This window comes from Phaethon aethereus (genome assembly GCF_964289735.1).
Source record: "Phaethon aethereus genome assembly, chromosome: 2".
Taxonomy (NCBI): Eukaryota; Metazoa; Chordata; class Aves; order Phaethontiformes; family Phaethontidae; genus Phaethon; species Phaethon aethereus.
In genome coordinates, this window is record NC_138582.1 from 5,258,494 (window position 1) to 5,277,341 (window position 18,848).

An 18,848-nucleotide genomic window follows, 5' to 3' on the forward strand; every position below is an offset into this window, starting at 1 on the left:
ATGCCACTGAGACAAATATACTAATATCGTAGGGCTTGGTTTCCCAGTGGTCTGCATTTTCTGCAGAAATTTGTAAAATAGTTATAGTAAAAATGCTCTTTTTTCTCTTTCTTTTCCCTTTGCTACAGTATGGCTATCCAAGTTGACAAGTTCAGTTTTGAGAGCTTCCCAGAATCCCCTGCTGATGGGACACAGTTTGCAAATGCAAAGCAGCTGGAAGAAGAAAGGCAACAAGCAAAAGGGCTGGAGATTAACAGCAAGCTGGATATTTGCTGGAAAATTATATCCTTTCATAAATACTTGCTTTAAAAATATATAAATAGATGCCCTATGACACACTTTATTTTATAATTCAACTCGCTTTATAGAAGTGTTACTGAAAAGAAAAGCAATTAGAACTATGAAGCTTATCATAATTATAGACTGTTTGAGGTTAATTGTGCTGTATATTATTTAGACAATGCTTGGGTCTTACTATAATGGCTTTTTCTGAGTCATTGAGCCTGCCACAAACCCTGTGTGTTTTTTCTCAACTTTTAGGGAACTGAGGAAGTATAGTTAGGATTGATGAGTAGTAGTTTTATAGGGTCAAATTTTCTACTCTCCCCCACACTGAGTAACTGAATGATGAAGAAGTACATGAAGCTGGATTTAGAGAGTTTTCATATATTTAATTATATTTGAGAAAATCAGAGCGTATTAGAATAACTTATTTCCAAGTCCTCTTTACCGATTTAGTAATATATCTAATCTTGGGTAGCCTTCTTAAGGCTTAGAAAGGACTTGCGTGATGACTTAGTCATCCTAAACGTAAGATCCCCATAATAATTCTAAATGCAGTAAAATATTGCCTTGTGATTTTTAATAAGAAATTACATTCAGTTTAGAGTTAAAATAAACCAATGGTGTTGCTGTAAATTCATAATTTCCATTAAAAATCTTGTGCTTGACTTGTCAAAAATAGACTTTTTAATGATTTTCATCAGGGAAATGTTTTGTGCCGCCAACAGCACCCCAAGCCATGTGTTGATACTCAGCATCTTCCAGGAGATTTATAGTTCTCACTCAGATCATCCTCAAATTCGCGTGATAGTGGGTGGCAGGAAATGAGAGAAGAGTGGCAATCAAATTGTGGTTTATATTTAGAGATGTCTTTTTGTACTTTTAATTGTACTTTTATCCATGGATCTGAAATGATTTTGAATTACTATTTATTAAATTAACCGCACAGGATTAGTCAAAGGCAAGACTAAAGACGTAAATGAGGTTCCTAGTGCCTGTTTTATCCAGGCTCCCTAAGCAACATTTCAGGAAGAGTTCTGTTTGCGCAAAAATGTCAATATTTAACCAGAACTCACTTAGAAAATTTTTTTTATGGAAAGATGAAAATATTCTTTGATAGCATAGTGGAATTCTTATGCTGGAATTGAATGTGTACTTGTAATAATTTTGTCAGGGTGTAAAAATACATCCTCATTCATTTCTGTTGCTGAGCAACACTGTTTACATCCCTTGTGTGTTCTGTATTAAAACCCAATTTTGATACCAAAACTGTCATGGCTGACACGTAAGTCAGTACCTTAGAAACCAACAGAACGATGCATGAATTCTATGTGTTAAATTCAGTGCAAGCATTAGTTTATGTGTTTTTAAGATTTGTTATGAATGTTCTCTCTGTTCCTAGAACTAAAACTATTCTAATGAGAGGCAACGAATTGCACGTGTGCTTAAAAATTCCTGAAGAAACATGTACATTGTTTTCCAGATTTCAGTCCCAACTAGAGTCAGTTTTTCTCGTCATTTTATTTCTTACAGCGACATTTCGATGTGAACCAGTAAAAAAAAAAAAAAAATCCTCTCACTTCTAAGTTTGAGAAACTTTGTTTGAGACATCTGTCCTCCTGCCAGAGTAATTTGATACTGGCCAGCAGAGTTCATTTCTGATGGACAGAGATACGGAGAAATGGATGGATAGCTTAACTCCATAAGCCTTGTTTTCCTTCAAAGCCTGCCTAAACGCAGCCAAGAGATAAAAGTATTTGCAAAGATACAAAGGGATATAGTTGCTTATATTTCTAACTAGAGAAGGCATTTTTGAAAGTTTTTTGAATGGTAAGACCAAGTGATCTCTTTGGTGTCTACCATCTTTGAACTACTTTGATCTCTCCAGCTAACCTTCGTCTGCTAAGTATATGCACGAGAGGAGGAATGTACATTTTAAAGAACACAGTTCAGAGAGCTTTGTTATGAGTAATCTTATACTGTTTATTAAGGAAGGTTTATATTATTTAGCTTGCAATTGCTTCAATTCTTACTGTGTAGGTTAATACCATATGAAGCCATCATGTAAATAAAGGGTTCCAATTTTAAGTATGTGGATTACATTGCAGTGAGAAGTTAATTATATGAAACTCCTGTGAGCACCAAAAATACTTTACAAAGGGTGAGGATTTCAGGTTGTATTTGTATGTCTTGCGGAGTATCAAAAGTATTTTCCAGTATGGAAGGTCCATTTTCCATGGCTTTATCTATTTAAATATTCAGGGTTTCAAGTGATGAGATTTTCAGTGCTTCATTTGTGAAAGTATTGTAAAACTTGATCGATTTGCATATACTTTGAGGGCTGAAGGCAGGAAGTAAAGACAACATAGCATATTATTCGGTTCAACCTTTGTATATTTTTGATAGAATGAAAATTATGAGGAAAATAGACCTTCTTATGAGAAAGCTTACTGCCATGCCATTTCAATTAAGAAAAATTTTAGACTAATGTAATTTACTGTGTCTTTGACAATAGGTGTATTGAGATAATTTAAATTAAGAACATGCTGTCTTGTTTTTTAGCATCTGTTAGATGGCATCTGGTATCAGCTTAACAACTGGGGCTTGTTTTAACACAGGATTTGAACAGACGGAGCACATGTATTAGGGTGGCTAATATTTTCAAATTATGCTTCTCTATATTTTTTAAACAAAATTAGTATTTTCTTCAGGGACCTTCTATGCATTCTGACTCATGGATCAAGGCATCTATATTAAGTGTCCTTTAAAGTTTCTAGAGTGCTGTGTCTGTTGCTGAGTGCTCTAAGATTTTAATCTTTTCACTGGTACTTCATACTGGGCTTCTTCAAAATCTTGAGTTAAGAAACATCATGTTCCTTGTGTGAAGGATGAAGGGCAGGTTAAACTTCTCTCTGTGGTCTTTACACACTCTGCATTAGACTCACCATAGATTATTACTCTTCAGAGTATTCCATTGATTTGTGACTTCAGAAATTCAAATATGTTCAGAATTATTTCAGAGAATTTGGTCACATGCAGGTGATCCTCATTTTTAGAAGAATAAACAAAGATTTACCAATGTTCAATGGCAGAAGGGATTTTTCCTGGGAAACACACAAAGGTTTGGCTACGGGTAGCATATTTATGCTTCAGTTTTAGATCTATTTTAGTTTGTTATAACTCTTGCTGCTGCTTAATGAACAGTCTTCACCCGTCCTCTAGTGCTGGGTGCCTCTTGTGACCCTCCTGATGAAGTGAGGCAGGAACATCTTTGCCAGCAGACTTGCTAGTCTAGCTTTGAACTTGGTACCTTGCAGGATGGTCCCCAAAGCCTGTAGAGCAGTGCAAGAAAGGGGAAGCATGGCCAGGAGAAAGTGATGGGTTAGAATCTCTTGATCTACCCTGTAGTGTGATCGAGAGCTCATGTCAGATTCTTACACCTGAACTTGTGAAAGATATGGAGGAGGACTTAGAGGTCAGCATGCAGTTGCAGAGCTCTGGAGTCATCGGGATTTGAGACATAGTAGTTTGTGTGAACGGGGTGCACTGACAGGTGGGTATGGGTTATCTAGGAAGGTTGGACAGAGATGGTGAAGTGCACAAGGAATTGTTAGGAAATGAGCAATGGGCCAGTTCAAAGCTTTTGGATCAAGAACAGAGAAGTCCAACAGGGTGATGTGGTGTGCATTTGTTACAGACCACCCAATCAAGAAGCAAAGCTGGATGAACTCTTCCTTTAACAACTGTAAGGAATCTTCCAGTTGTGGGTTAGGAGATTTCTGGAGTACTTGAAGGACACTTTTTGTGTACAGGTGCCGGATGGCTTGATTTGGCATGTGCTGTGTGGGATCTGCTACTTGAAAATAATGAAGATCCAGTTAGAGGGGTGAGGTTTGATGGCAACCTTGTCTACAAGTCGCCCTGAGATAGTGGAGTTTAATATCCTAAGGAAGGCAAGTAGCAGGATAATGACTGTGGATTTTAGGAGATGAGACTTTAGGGAGCTGGTAGGCAGGACTGCACAGGAGGCTGCCCTCAGGAGCAGAGGGGTCCAGGAGAGGTGATGGACTCCCAGGAACAACCTTCACAAAGTCCAGGAGTTGCCGCAGTCAACAAGATACATCTGACTCTTCAAGCAAGGCATATCACAAGGTGACTGTAGTAAGTTGCAGCCAGGTAAATTCACAATGAGGGCGATCAAATAGTGGAAGAGGTTGTCCAAAAGTGCTGTAAAATTGATGTCTTTGAAGCTACTGAAAAATTCTGGACAAGGCCTTGAACATCCTTCAAACCAAGACATGGTTTAGGGAACCTGGTGGCGCTGGATTAATGGTTGGACTTGATGATCTTGAAGGTCCTTTCCAACCTTAGTGATTCTGTGATTCTGTGATTCTGATGCAATTTCAGTATTTTCCATGCTTTGAGCATAGGGTTGGACAGTGACCCTGGAATTGCCTTTCAATAGAAGTTATTCTGTAATTTGTGCAGCCGTGCAGCGGGCTGGTTCAGAGAATGACCGTGGAAAACAACTAAACTCCTTTTCCTCCCCTGTCTCATGGTCTTCCCAGGTTTGATTGCAGCCAGAGAAATTTTGTAATATACTGTGAAAGAACTGCTATTTCAGTGAAATGAGACTATAATATTTTGGAGTAATTTTCTTGAAAATACTCTAAACCTGGCCCTAACTGCCTTTAAAAAATGAGACTTCCAGTTCCACCTTAAAGATCATGTTCCATTTTTAACTTTTCTAATAGTTAGACATTTTTTCTTACTTCAGCCTTAATTTCTGTGATTTATATGAAGCCTGTCCTATTTGCAATGTTTTCTTACATTTTTGAAATTGTGTTCTGTGCCTCTTCCTCTGTCTTTTCTTTTCTATAATTAAACCTACTTACCAACATTTTTCCAAAGCACATTTTCTTTCAGTCATATTGCTAATGTTCTGCAGTATAGATACATTTTTCTCGATATGTGGGATCCAAAGCTGGAAGCAGTACTTCGGGTAAGGTTTCTCATAGAATAAAAGCTATATACCTTTTGTTTCATGTATGATGCTTTCTCTGAGAACTATTCTTGACTTCTGCAAGTGTTCCAAGTCTGATGGATTGCATGTGGTCCAGCATAACTGACTGAATAATTATTCCCAACTTCCATTTTTAGATCTGCTGATTCCTTACAGGGTGATGCTTGGAACTTTTCTTCACTGAATTTCATCTAAGTGGTCTTCATAAGTTCCACTCATTTATTAGGTTTGTGAACACTGACGTATTTTCCAAATACATAAATTTTATTACTGTTTTTGTATTTCATCACCTAAGTAGCCAATCAAAATTTTGAAATTATTATGTATTGGACAGAACCTTGAGTCATCTCATTTGATATGCTGTCTGGGCTTGACAGCAAACCGCTGATAACTGTTACTGAAATTTACTTTTCTGTTTGTCTATTCAGCTTTTGATGACTTCATCTTGATCATAATTATGAATCTTCAGTTATGAGACTATTGCATGTTGTAGAACTTTTGTATATCAGTAAAGGTTTCCTTAGAAATACTTTAGCTGGATGGAGCTTTACATTTCCATGCACCTTCTTAGCATTGACAATTGTTTGCAAAAGTAACTATTATTTAAGAACCTCAATAACTGCATGTAATTAACTTTAATAACGAAGTAGCACAATAATAATCAAGTTCAAAGCTTAAAATATGACTAAGGCTATTGCTGTAAGTAAACTGTTATTAATAATTTGAATTTGTTTTTCATTAGTATAATTTTTATTTATGAATATTTGCTAATTTGTTTACGATTGTGTGCATGCTTCCACCTGTATTTATTTGCAAAGGAACTGAGAAATATGTTATTGAAAATCAATCTTTTTAGAAGGATGCAAGATGTGGAGTGCTGCATAGCAGAGAGAAAAAACATGAGTAAATTTGAGAAAGAAGCCATTTTTTTAAATCTTTTTTTTTTTTTTAAGCAGTAGGTTCTAGATAGCATGTTGTGTTGTAATAGTGGGTACTCAACTCCACATTAGACAAGATAGTATAAAAGACCAAAGTTTTCCTAGGGGAAATGAACTAGTTTGACTGTCATTGAGGTTTTTGGTATGAAACAGTTTATATCATATACAATCTCTTGCTAAAGAAACATGAAATAAAGGTGTCTACTGTGAAAAATTATGGTTTGGTTTTTATTCTTTTTTGTAATAGCATCTGGTGGTCATGTGTTGATTGGCTCTGTGGCCCCTGTTGAAACTCATTTGAGTGCAAGTGAAAATGTCTTGAACTGCCAAATGTGAACAGTTGAACTGGAAACTGGAAGTCAACTGTTTCAGTCCTGGCTGATGCATGTTTTGGTAATAACAAAAATTTGACTGTGGGAAGTGATGCTGGAGTCAACAAAGGCATTTAAGTATCTGACTCCTATGGAATAATAGGTTTGTAATCAGACTGAGATTTCAGCAAATATTTGGAGGTTTGGTTAAATAGGTAGATTCTATGAGGTCAGGCTTAACTTTGACAGTCAGGACTTCCATTTATCTGTGCAATTTTTTTCAATAGATTTTAAATTCTGGATCTTACACTTTTGTCTTTTATCAGGTTCCACTTTAAGCTAAGAATGAAATGGTATATCGGTACCCCCTGTTCCAACTGCTTTGCTTTAATTGACATCTAAAGGCTTGTCTTGGAAAACTCTTGAGTTAAGCTTTTATCTCTTTTTCCTCTGACATTTTATTACTGCTTATTTTGTTTACTTTTCGCTTCCAAGGCTATGAGTTTGCTACAATGTTCAGTTTGTATTTGCACTATAATGAGCAATTTTATATGACTGCCTGATATACAGTCAGGAGACAAAGATCAATGATAGGAAATTCAGTGCTATTTGCGTCCATTAGAAATAGTTAGACTATACCAACTATGCTAAGCTTCTCTGTCAAGTTCAGTGATTTTTGTCTTTGAGTCTGCTTGGCAGCAGAGCTTAAGCTGGACTAGATACTGAGGGCAAGATTTTAGGTACTGGTTAAACTAAGTACTTTTGGGATTTGCTGACAAGGGAAAGAGTGTTTTCTGAATTGGTCTGTGCAACTTAGGCATTTCCATTATGTTTGAGTCTATTTTGCCATATCTATGGGGCAACCTGAATACTGCACTTAATGCCACTGGCACCGCCAGGTCTTCCTGTGGAGTAATCTGAAGACAGCAAGGTTACATTGATTGTAGGATAATTCAGGTTGGAAGGAACCTGTGCAGGTCTGCTATAACACCCTGCCCTGCAACTTGTGTCCATTGCTCCTCTTTGTATTACTGTCCTCCTCCAAGAAGAGTCTGGCTCTGTCTTCTCTATACCCTCCCACTATAATAGATGGCAATAAAATGTCTCCTTAGGCTTTCTTCTCTTCTCAAGACCAAACAAACCCTGTTCTCTCAACTTCTTTTTATATGTTATGTTCTCCAGCTTGCTAATCATCTTGGTAACTCTCCAAGGAACTTTATATTCTATTTCCGTGTCATAAACTGAGGAACCAAGACTGGACACAGGATGTAAAAAGTGTAGGTATGTCATTTTTTTTCAATTAGTAGAGATATAGTATACTTTTTGCACCCAGTCTAAGTGGTAGTTGGTTTCAGAAATAATCTGTAGCTGTGTTGAATTTGAAATTCAGAATGTGTTTTCCTTGTGAACACATGGATCTGCTTTGATAGTATTTACCAATTATAAAGTATGGAGAATCACCTATTTTATAGTAATTACACTCACAAGTCTATGGGGCCAGACGGGATCCACCTGAGAGTACCAAAGGAGCTGGTGGAGGACCTTGCCAAGCCACTCTCCATCATTCACCAGCAGTCCAGGCTAACAGGGGAGGTCCCAGATGACTGGAGGCTTGCCAATGTGACACCCATCTACAAGAAAAGGCCGGAAGGAGGGTCCCGGGATCTACAGGCCTGTCAGCCTGACCTCGGTGCTGGAGAAAATCATGGAGCGTTTCATCTTGAGGGGCTCACAGGGCATGTGCAGGACAACCGAGGGACAGGCCCAGCCACCATGGGTTCATGAAAGGCAGGTCCTGCTTGACCAACCTGATCTTCCTCTATGACCACGTGACCCACCCTTGTGGATGAGAGAAAGGCTGTGGACGTTGTCTACCTGGACTTTAGTAAAGCCTTTGACAGCGTCTCCCACAGCATTCTCCTGGAGAAACTGGTGGCTCGTGGCTTAGACAGGTTTACTCTTCGCTGGGTGAGGAACTGGCTGGATGGCCAAGCCCAGCTTGGCATTAAATCCAGTTGGTGGCCGGTCACAAGTGGTGTTCCCCAGGGCTCAGTTCTGGGGCCGGTCTTGTTCAGTATCTTTATTGATGACCTGGATGAGGGGATCGAGTGCTCCCTCAGTACGTTTGCAGATGACACCAAGTTGGGTGGGAGTGTTGATCTGCTGGAGGGTAGGAGGGCTCTGCAGAGGGATCTGGACAGGCTGGATTGGTGGGCCGAGGTCAGTTGTATGAGGTTTAATAAGGCCAAGTGCTGGGTCCTGCACTTCAGCCACAACAACCCCATGCAACGCTACAGGCTTGGGGAGGAGTGGCTGGAGAGCTGCCCAGCAGAAGAGGACCTGGGGGTGCTGGTTGACAGCCGTCTGAACAGGAGCCGGCAGTGTGCCCAGGTGGCCAAGAAGGCCAACAGCGTCCTGGCCTGTACCAGCAATAGTGTGGCCAGCAGGAGTAGGGCAGTGATTGTGCCCCTGTACTCGGCACTGATGAGGCCGCACCTCGAATCCTGTGTTCAGTGTTGGGCCCCTCACTACAAGAAGGACGTTGAGGTGCTGGAGCGTGTCCAGAGAAGGACAACTAAGCTGGTGAGGGGTCTGGAGCACAAGTCTTATGAGGAGCGGCTGAGGGAACTGGGGTTGTTCAGTCTGGAGAAGAGGAGGCTGAGGGGAGACCTTATTGCTCTCTACAACTACCTGAAAGGGGGTTGTGGTGAGGTGGGTGTTGGTCTCTTCTCCCAAGTAACTAGTGATAGGATGAGAGGAAATGGCCTCAAGTTGTGCCAGGGAGGTTTAGATTAGATATTAGCAAAAATTTCTTCAACAAAAGGGTTGTCAAGCGTTGGAACAGGCTGCCCAGGGAAGTGGTGGAGTCGCCATTATGGGAGGTGTTCAAAAAATGTGTAGACATGGCACTTTGGCACATAGTTTAGTGGGCCTGGTGGGTTGATGGTTGGACCTGAAGATCTTAAAGGTCTTTTCCAACCTTAATGATTCTGTGATTCTGTTGATTTTATAATACTATCTGACACATTAAGCTTTTCATGGAGCAATAAGCAGTTAACATTTCTAATATTCCAGGCACCACTGTGAGGCTTTTGTATGTAAATTACAGTTAAGTTAGTTTAACTTGACAGTTAATTGCAGCCACTCTGTTTTACAACTTCTTTTAAATACTGCCTTTTTATTAGTGTTTTCTCTCACTTACATTCCTTACATTAAAGGCGTGATAACAAAATTATTTATCTGCTGTATCTATAAAGTAATCCAAATTATGTATTCTCTATTCTATAGTTTGGTTTATGGAAATTTTTCTGCTGTGCTGGTGTCCTGGGTCTTATTTTTCAGCAGCAATGTTTTTCTGAGGCGGTATTCTGCTCCCTTCAATTTTCCAAATAGGTCCTTGTCTTAATGGTGTTTACAGCTTTCAGACTCTTTGGGGTTTGTGAATTCTTCATTTGTAGACCTTTTAGGAAAAAAAAGAGGTATTTAAGTCATTTTTCAGGACATAATGAGAATATTAAAAATGAAATAATGAGAATGCTGTACAATGTATTGACTTTCCTCTTCTATCATCTCCTTGAGCTCTGGAGTCTCAATCACTAGTTGTTAGATATCATTTTGATCTGAGATTTCAAGACTTTTCTTTTAAATCTCCTGGAGAGCCTATAAAATTATGTCCTGTGGTAGAAATTAGTTATCTGCAGTACTCGTTAATTTTCTTTTAAATGATACAGATGAGAACACACTTTATCAGTCAGATGATGTGCTTCTCTTTCCAGAGTTTTGCAGAAAAAGGACTGATTACATATAGGAGCTGTTTATAGAAGTTCATATATTCTTCTATTTTTTTTGAGCTTTTTTTGAGCTATTTTTGAGGAAGGTGGTTCCAGTACTTTGGGAGTCGCTGGTTGAAACTTTGATCAATCTTGCTAGGATCTTAGCCCTTAATTATTGTGCGGACACCACTATGGTTGTTTCACTTGAAGATTACAAAGTTGGGAAGAGGAGTTTTTCAAGTCTCAGAGAGGATCCTGCCTCTCTCTTGAATTTAGTTTGTGCGTGATGGTCCTGTTCTAGGAAAGTGTGAGGTGAGCTGTAAAGACAAAAGAAGTTTTGCCCAAGGAGTTCCAGTGCGAGTATACAGGCACTCCAATGCTGTATGTGCGACCATGACGGAGCCGTGCTTGCTCCACCTGCACGTCTTCCTCTCAACCCAGCCAAGATCGGGACTTCTTGTGGTACAGGATTGCGCCAAAAGCCAGCGAATGCAGCTTTGGTCAAATACAGGGTGGTGCTGACATTTGCGCGTGCTTCAAAGCCCTTTGGACTCAGTGCCTTTCTGAAGTCAGGGAATTAGAAAAAAGAAACGTAGTGCTCTTCCTACTGCAGATACATGTTATCTTGGTGGATGCATCGCACATGAAATTATTATTAATTTGTTTTAAATAAAAGATCATCTTTGTGTCACATTGGATATTGCCTATGCTTTTATTTTAGTGCTTGTTTAACCTGTTTTGAAGCCCTTTAAAACCTTTTCTGGTTTTCCCAACAGTTTATTTCAGCGCTTCACTGTCCTTAGGGGAAGAACATTTCCTAATTTTTTCTCGTTTCAGTCTGAGCCTGTTCCTGAGCAAGGGTGAGTAGAAAGGGACGCTCGCAGCTTATGTGCCTGTGCAATTCTGGTGTGATGTTTGCCCTCGATAACACCACCGTCACTGCATTGTCTAACATCCCTGCACCTTCACGAACTGGCACCGAGCCCATACTCAGAAGCTATCCTAGCCCACACTTGTTCTTTTTTCTGTTGCTCTTTAAATTTTATCCCTTTTATTTTCAGATTGCTCTTAATTTGTCATTTTGAATTCTGATCCTGCACCAGAGAGTTACAGGTTCTGCATTTTTACAGCTTCCAGACTTTTTTCCCACCTTGTGTTTTACTATGGTTCAGGTACATTTTACCTTTGCATCTTCATATTTAACACTCCTCAGTGGAATTAAATTCTTATATTCTGAAGATATCAACTGCTCTAATTATTATTGTTAGCCAATTCATGGGTTAATAAACTAAATACGTAACATTAACCTTTAATGAATGTCTAGCTTGCAGTTTTGATTTGCAGTAATAAAAGTTGTGCGTATTACATGCTCTTTTTCTCTCTGAAACAAAATTTTCCTTAATTCCAATTTACCCTTCCTTGAAGCGTGAAGGGGAAGCAAGTGTGGAAGGCGTTCTTAATCAACTGGTCCTGGAGCATCTACAGTTGGCTCCTCTCCAATGGGGTGAGTAATGTCAAAATCTGTTGATGATCTTTTTAGAGGATATACTGGCTTGTAATTTTCAGCAGCATAAGAATGTTAATGTATTCATTTACTGATAATCTATGATACCGGAGAATTTGCTTGGAATTTTACTTGCCTTTAGAAATTTTACTTGACTGAAGACAAATGTAAAATGGATATCTATTTTATTTTGGGTATCACTGTTCAGTGATAGTAAATATGAAACCTGAGTATGCACCTTCTGTTAATTTGCAGTCCTAGTTGTGTTGTATGAGAGGTGGCTGCCTGCCAGTTCCTTTGCCTGACAGTGTTTGGTTTAAAGTAATTTGTCTAAAATATTTTCATATGGAATTATACTTTGTGGTGTATTTCTTATCATGATCTAGACGTTTGCACTACTAACTTTTTAGGTACAGAAAAAGTTGTTACTCTGTGTAGTGAGGAATAACAGTTTCTCTTAATTTTGCAGTTAGAATGATGTTCCAACAATGAAATGTTGAATTAATTTAATTTTGAAGAGTCGTAATAGTGTGACTTCTGTCTGAGGTTCTTAACAAGGCTTGTTCAGAGGCTTTGGAACACGGGATGTTTTATCCCCTACACTTCTGTGTCAGTTACGAGTTTCAGAAAATGTTCGCAGTTCATCAGAAAATTGTTGTCAAAGCTTGTGCTTTTAAAGCAAATTTTTGTACTCCTTATTTTAATTAATTTGACCTAGAGAGGACCAATTTTAAGGAACACTAATCCATCACTATTGTCTACATTAACTATTAAAACTGAAATGACCCCCAGCTCTAGTATTTGTGTACTCTTTTAAATGCTTGTGTTTTTTTCAAGCATGTGGACCATCCTCAACCTGTATGTTAAAACTTGTAAGTAGTTTTTTTTATAGATGAGAAGGTTAAAACTGGTAATGGTTTGAAGTTGTTTGTTATAAACATGTCAAACTTTAACCATAATCATCTGTCCCTGAAATATGCTTATTTGGCCTCTGTTCTTTAGAGGATTCAAGGATTTGGTAGCACTTGCTTGTATGACTGGCTTTGGCTACGATTGCCCTGGTCCTCATCAGGAAAATGAGCGGTTTGTCAGATGCGTGTTGTGAGCTCAGACAGGTCACTTGAGAGTCGTCGTCATGGAGTGACTTTAGCCTTCAACACATTTGTAACCTGGGCTCTGCGTTTGGAAACTTTCGCTTAGCAGTTTTGCGTGGGAGGTCACCTTAAGGATGAAAACAGCAGTCGTCTTCCTTTCATGTTTTCATGGTTTTAATCTTTTAATTTTCTTTTCACGCCAAATCCCACTATTTCCTTAGTAAAAGAAGCTGTTAGAGTCATAGGATTGTATCTGGTATTCCTGCCTAAATGGTGATATTCATAGGTACTTTGATGCACTAGTTGGAAAACATGAACGTAGCACTGATTTACCTTAAAATCTGATTGCCCGTGGAGTTGGTAATTTCTCAGGCTGTTGCTTAATTCAGTCGAAGAATACTGGGTACTTTAATTTTCAGAATGTATGAACACCAGACAAAGCTCTGATATTCTCTACTTTATAACTGCAAAATCGTTTGAAGCACAATCTCTTGGCTGATTATGGCCTACATGTTAATTCTCTGCATTAAATAAAGTGGGGAAGGGGAGATCCCGTGGGATCTCGAATACTTGGTTTGCCACAACTTATCTATGATATGTCCTTTTTGAAAGTTCTGGTGGCAGAAAATAGTGGTTTTGCAGAAGTCTACTTTACTTTTATATCTAGTATTTTCTCAATTTGAAATTACTATTGTGTATATTATCTATTTTGTATAACAGAAAATATGTCCATGTAGAAGCTGTAGTTTACTGTGGAGATTATTGAAAAGAACGTTTTGATTAAATGTCTGATTTTTAGTTGAAAACAAAAGCAAAAAATTAACATTATAAACGATGGAGAAATTTTAGTTTAACCATAACTTTGAATATTCAGCAATTAAATCTTTGCTAGTTGGTTTCACAATGTTGTAGCCAGGCAGCCCTACCTGGGGTCGCCACTCAACTAGATCTAAGGAAGAAATTTTTCACAATGTGGGTGGTGAAACCCTGACCCAGGTTGCCCAGAGAGGTGGGAGATGCCCCATCCCTGGCAATATTCCAGGTCAGGTTGGACGAGGCTCTGAGCAACCTGCTCTAGTTGAAGATGTCCCTGCTCATGGCAAGGGGGGTTGGACTAAATGGCCTTTAAAGGTCCCTCCCAACCCAAACTATTCTATGATTCTATGAGGAAAATAATTGTGGTCTCTCCAGAAAGTGTACCATGGTAATACAGGCTAATTTTGGTTTTATTAATGTGTGGGATGGAGGAAGAATTAAAAGATTTTCTTTTTTTTTTTTTTTTCTCCCCTGTTTGGTCGGTAGGAGTAATAAGGAGTTGTTGGAATGTCTGGGCAATCGAGAGCGTGTGTGTCTGTGTGTACACATGTTTTTAGACAAGGTGACATGTTGTTTTTGGAGTTTAAATTGTCTTTCGGTGCCAGAATGTATTTCCTATTCACCACTTAACAGGCACGGTAAAGTGTTTGGTGTTTCAAATCGTCTAAGATGTAATGCGAGTTCTGGTTTCCCTGTGATTGTTTTCTTGATATTTTGAAGTGGTTAACCTTAGCTATCTGATAAGAAGCAGCTCTTTTAGTGGTAGCGGTCTGCACCGAATACCAATACTGAGATAAACTTATGCAAGCTATTTTAAAAATTCTTTGACCATTAACATTTCTACGAAGAGAACTATAATATTAATACATAAAATTAATAAGGCAATAGTCTACAGATTTTCTTTTCTCATCCTGCCTCATCCAATATTGTGATGTCATTGATAAGAAGTTACTTTAAAAATACTGTAATATGATAGTGTCAGATTTTTTTTTCTCTTAATCATAACACTGTACTCACAGCCTTGCTTTGCGTTTAGTTTTGTTTTTCTGTATGTTAAGGATAACCTGTGTTTTAATGTGAACCCTTTAATACTAGCCATCATCGTAGTATAATCTTTGCATATACTGGCTGAAAATTTTGCCTTAATGTTACGCAATAAAATTGATTCTATGATTATTCAAGGCTTTTGCTATATTGATCGTTACTTTGAAAGGTTTACGTAATTATAAGTGCTCGCATTGAAACATGAATGAATATTTAACACGGGTTTGAATAAAAAAATGACTGGCTCTTCAAATTTATAAAAGCTGGACTTAAAAATTCCTTTTAAATTTGGCATATTTAATTCATATTGGAGTTAATATTACATTTCTAAAATTATAAAAAGATATTGAAATAATTTTTCATGTAAATTTGACAATCCTGTCTTTCTTCATTAAATGCAAGGCAAAGGAGTAGAATTAAAATTTAAGTGGCACTGAAGTTTTGGTCTGAGGGTTAGAAGTCAGCTCTGAAGGTTGTCAGAGGAAAAAGTGTGTTTCTTTGAACCGTGTTGGTTGTGATTTCACATAATTAAATGACTGGGGAAGGGAAAAGTATTTAAAACATTAGAAATCGTAAAAAATAAAATATGCCAAAGGCTAGAGTGAGAATTCTTAATATGTTGTTAGAATTGATTTTAAGATTTAGGACATCCCTGTAAAATGAAGTTTTCTATTAGGGAAGTTAGTAAATCACACATAATTGAAAAACATAATCTTGTTCAACACCAGCAAGTTCAATGTTCTTTAAAATTTATGACATATTTTCTTTTTACTGCTGGGCAACAAACCAAATGTAGGAATAGATGTGGTTTTAAGGTGAATATATTAATATCATCAAATCAAGGAAACCTAGCCTGCAAAGTTTAATGAGGAGATCCAAGACTCTTCAAAGGCATATGTCATGCAAGTTCTGTGGTTAGATTTGAAAATGATCAGATGGAGGCATTCGTAGTTGCTGGCTGTGCGATATTTTTTCATTCTTTATTTGATTTATGTTGCTAAGATTTGCAAGCAAGCAAAATTCTGAGACCAAACACTTATCAGTTTGATGATACTCTCCTGCATTTCATAGCAAAATTATCGTAGGTACAAATGTTATGCACAAAATGTTGTTATTGAACTCGAAATAGACTGAGTTTGAAATAGACTGTTGATTGAACCTGGAGCAGGCTGGACTCAGGATATTCCTACATTCACATGAGAAGCACATCTTAAGCAAGAGGTTCCCAACACTGCCTGCTGTACACGAATTTCACAACAGAAGCTTATTATAAATTCTCCTGCATAAAGGAAAATAAACACATATATATGAGAGTGAAGATTTATTAGAGAAATTTGATTTAGGAATTTAGAACTGTAGACAAATTTGAATGTGCTAAATGTTTTAATATATTGGGCAAATACCTAGCTTTTCTTTGTAGAAACTAACTGAATAACTGAAAAGCAATGATAATACATGAACTCTAAAGCAAATATTTGCACTAATATTCTAAGAACCATACGTTGGTAAAGGTTCACCACGGGCCAAGTCCAGAAATAGCTCTTTTTTTTCATTCATTCTTCTATTTCATGTGCTCATTTAATTCATTTTTTACTTCTTCCTTCATAACAAACATGAATTTCAAGACAGTTTATAACATTTAAACTAGTCATGAATAGCTTTTCACAATGCAGTATGTTTCATTTGCTAGTACGTGATTGAAGGGAAAACTAACAATAGTATCGCTGAATGGCCTCCAGATCATAATTAAGAAAAGTGGAGAAGAGGCGGCTGAGGGGAGACCTTATCGCTCTCTACAACTACCTGAAAGGAGGTTGTAGTGAGGTGGGTGTTGGTCTCTTCTCCCAAGTAACCAGCGATAGGACGAGAGGAAATGGCCTCAAGTTGTGCCAGGGGAGGTTTAGATTGGATATTAGGAAAATTTCTTCACCACATGGGTTGTCAAGTCCTGGACCAGGCTGCCCATGGAAGCGGCTGAGTCACCATCCCTGGAGCTATTTAAAAGATGTGTAGATGTGGTGCTTAGGGATATGGTTTAGTGGTGGGCTTGGCAGTGCTAGGTTAATGGTTGGGCTTGGTGACCTTAAAGGTCTTTTCTAAAGTAAATGATTCTATGATTCTATGATAGTAACCAAAGTCTTAAATTGTTTACTTCTAGGTAGAGAGTGCTACACATTTTGTTGTGAGTTTACAATAAGCTGTGTGTCTACCTGCATCACGTAGGCATATTGTACTGAGAGAAAACTCAAAAACTCAGAATTGAAGGATGGTTTTAAATTGTCTCTCACAGGTATTTGGAATCAATAGGGGAGGTAGTTTTAGAAGTATTCTGAAGCGTTTTATGAGCGTGCGGTTCATGGCAGCTTGTTTGAAAGTTCTGTCTTGTTAAGTTTCAAAAACATCTTATGGAAGCATTGCTTTTAAAATAAATTATTGTAATAATTCATTGTATGTTTTAGAGAACACCAAATCAGAATCAATTTTCACAGCTTATATATTTCATGGATCTTAAAATTAATTACTGAAACTACTCACCCATTTTATTTTGCATTTTCCAGTCTGACCTTACACCATAATTAAATCTTTCTTTCCACAATTTATGTGATTAGCTCTTAGGGCTTGCAGCAGTGTCAAATCACCACATCCTGAGTACAGAGGAAAATATTTTAAAGTATCTGTCAGTGAGTAGATGAGAAAATGATACATCTCTAAGCCTGTGTTTTGAGTGCCATCTTGACACCCTGACAGCTTGGTGTCCCCAAGGACCCAGTTAATAAGAGCCAGATCTCTGCAAACGTGATTATTGTGGACAATTTTGCTTTAGTTGGGGCAGTCCTACAATATTGCTTCTACCCCATATTTGAAATTCTAAGGCTGTCTTGGATGCTTGTTCAAAGAATAGTTTTAATGGGGAACTGTCAGGAAGTAGTTTTACTTTCTCTTTTAATAAACAAATCCCTTATAGGCCTTCCACAGGAGCATGTAGATTATATAGATATAAGCTTGGAAATATGGAGAGGTCAGCACGGTCTGCCCTTCAAAAATTTATGAATGTTATTCTGCTCATTCCTCAAACTAAAAATCCTTTAATTATTTCTATTTTAGAATTACAGTAGACTGACCATTATCATCATTAGAAAGATGAAACCAAGAGTGTTAGCCAGAAAATCTCAAGAGCGAGCTGTCTGTAAGGTAGAGAATCGGTCTGATTCATAGGAAATCGAGAAACAATCTGGTTGTAAATGGATTTTACAAGGTAATCAACCTTTCTCATCCATTTAGAAACATCTTCAGTTTTTTTATTTTAATTTTAAGATGCAAGAGAGGTGGGAACACTTTCATATCTTAACAGCTTGTGTGCGGGCTGTTTTGGAGGATATTTTGGCAATGTCAGACAATCAACATGCTTTAGTTACTGGGAAGTGTTAAGGGACTGGGGTAGTACATTTAAAAAACGGACTAACTTGATAAAACTAGGGCATCTGGCACACGAATAATGTTCTCGCATGTCAAAACATGCTATTATGTGATGTGTTTTGAATCAGCTGTTGTTTCTAATTCCTTCCAAAGCCTTGGTTAATCTAAAGCGAGAGGAAAAGCTTGTAGAGAAAGGGTTTCAGACATAACCGGACCAGCAGTGATGCTAAGAAAAATAAAGAGAGGATCCTAAAGTGAAAATAAATTAACAAAACCTCTTACATAAAGACAGAGAGCTTGAGACAGGTTGGGTGGAGTGCCAGTGGTTACTTCATCACAAATTTCTGAAAGAATTGGTAGCTGAAGCTGCAGGTCCAGCATTTCTAAGAAAGCAGTGAGAAGAGGCAGGAGGGAAAATGGTGAAATAAATACTAATGAAAATGTCTAAGTATTGGCCTAGGACCAATTTCACCAATGTGAATCATTAGTGATTTTTGCTTAAAAAAAAAAAAAAAGGAAAGCATATATGAGGAGGAGGAATAAACTGATGAAGCATGCTGAAAGCTCAAAAATAAGCACCACCATCTCTCCAAAAGATCAGGCTACTACACAGTATCATAGAATGGTTTGGGTCAGACAGAACCTT

General features: G+C 37.9%; 1 protein-coding gene across 1 annotated transcript in view; it reads left to right on the forward strand.

Annotated features, from left to right (window-relative positions):
- The window catches only part of TRAPPC9 (trafficking protein particle complex subunit 9), a gene marked incomplete at both ends in the record, with an annotated part of 523,602 nt that overhangs the window by 247,540 nt on the left and 257,214 nt on the right, over window positions 1–18,848 (forward strand). The window contains 2 exons of the mRNA XM_081996827.1: window positions 129–282; window positions 11,741–11,831. Coding sequence (XP_081852953.1) covers window positions 129–282; window positions 11,741–11,831 — 245 coding nt within the window. The remainder of the gene's footprint in view (window positions 1–128; window positions 283–11,740; window positions 11,832–18,848) is intronic.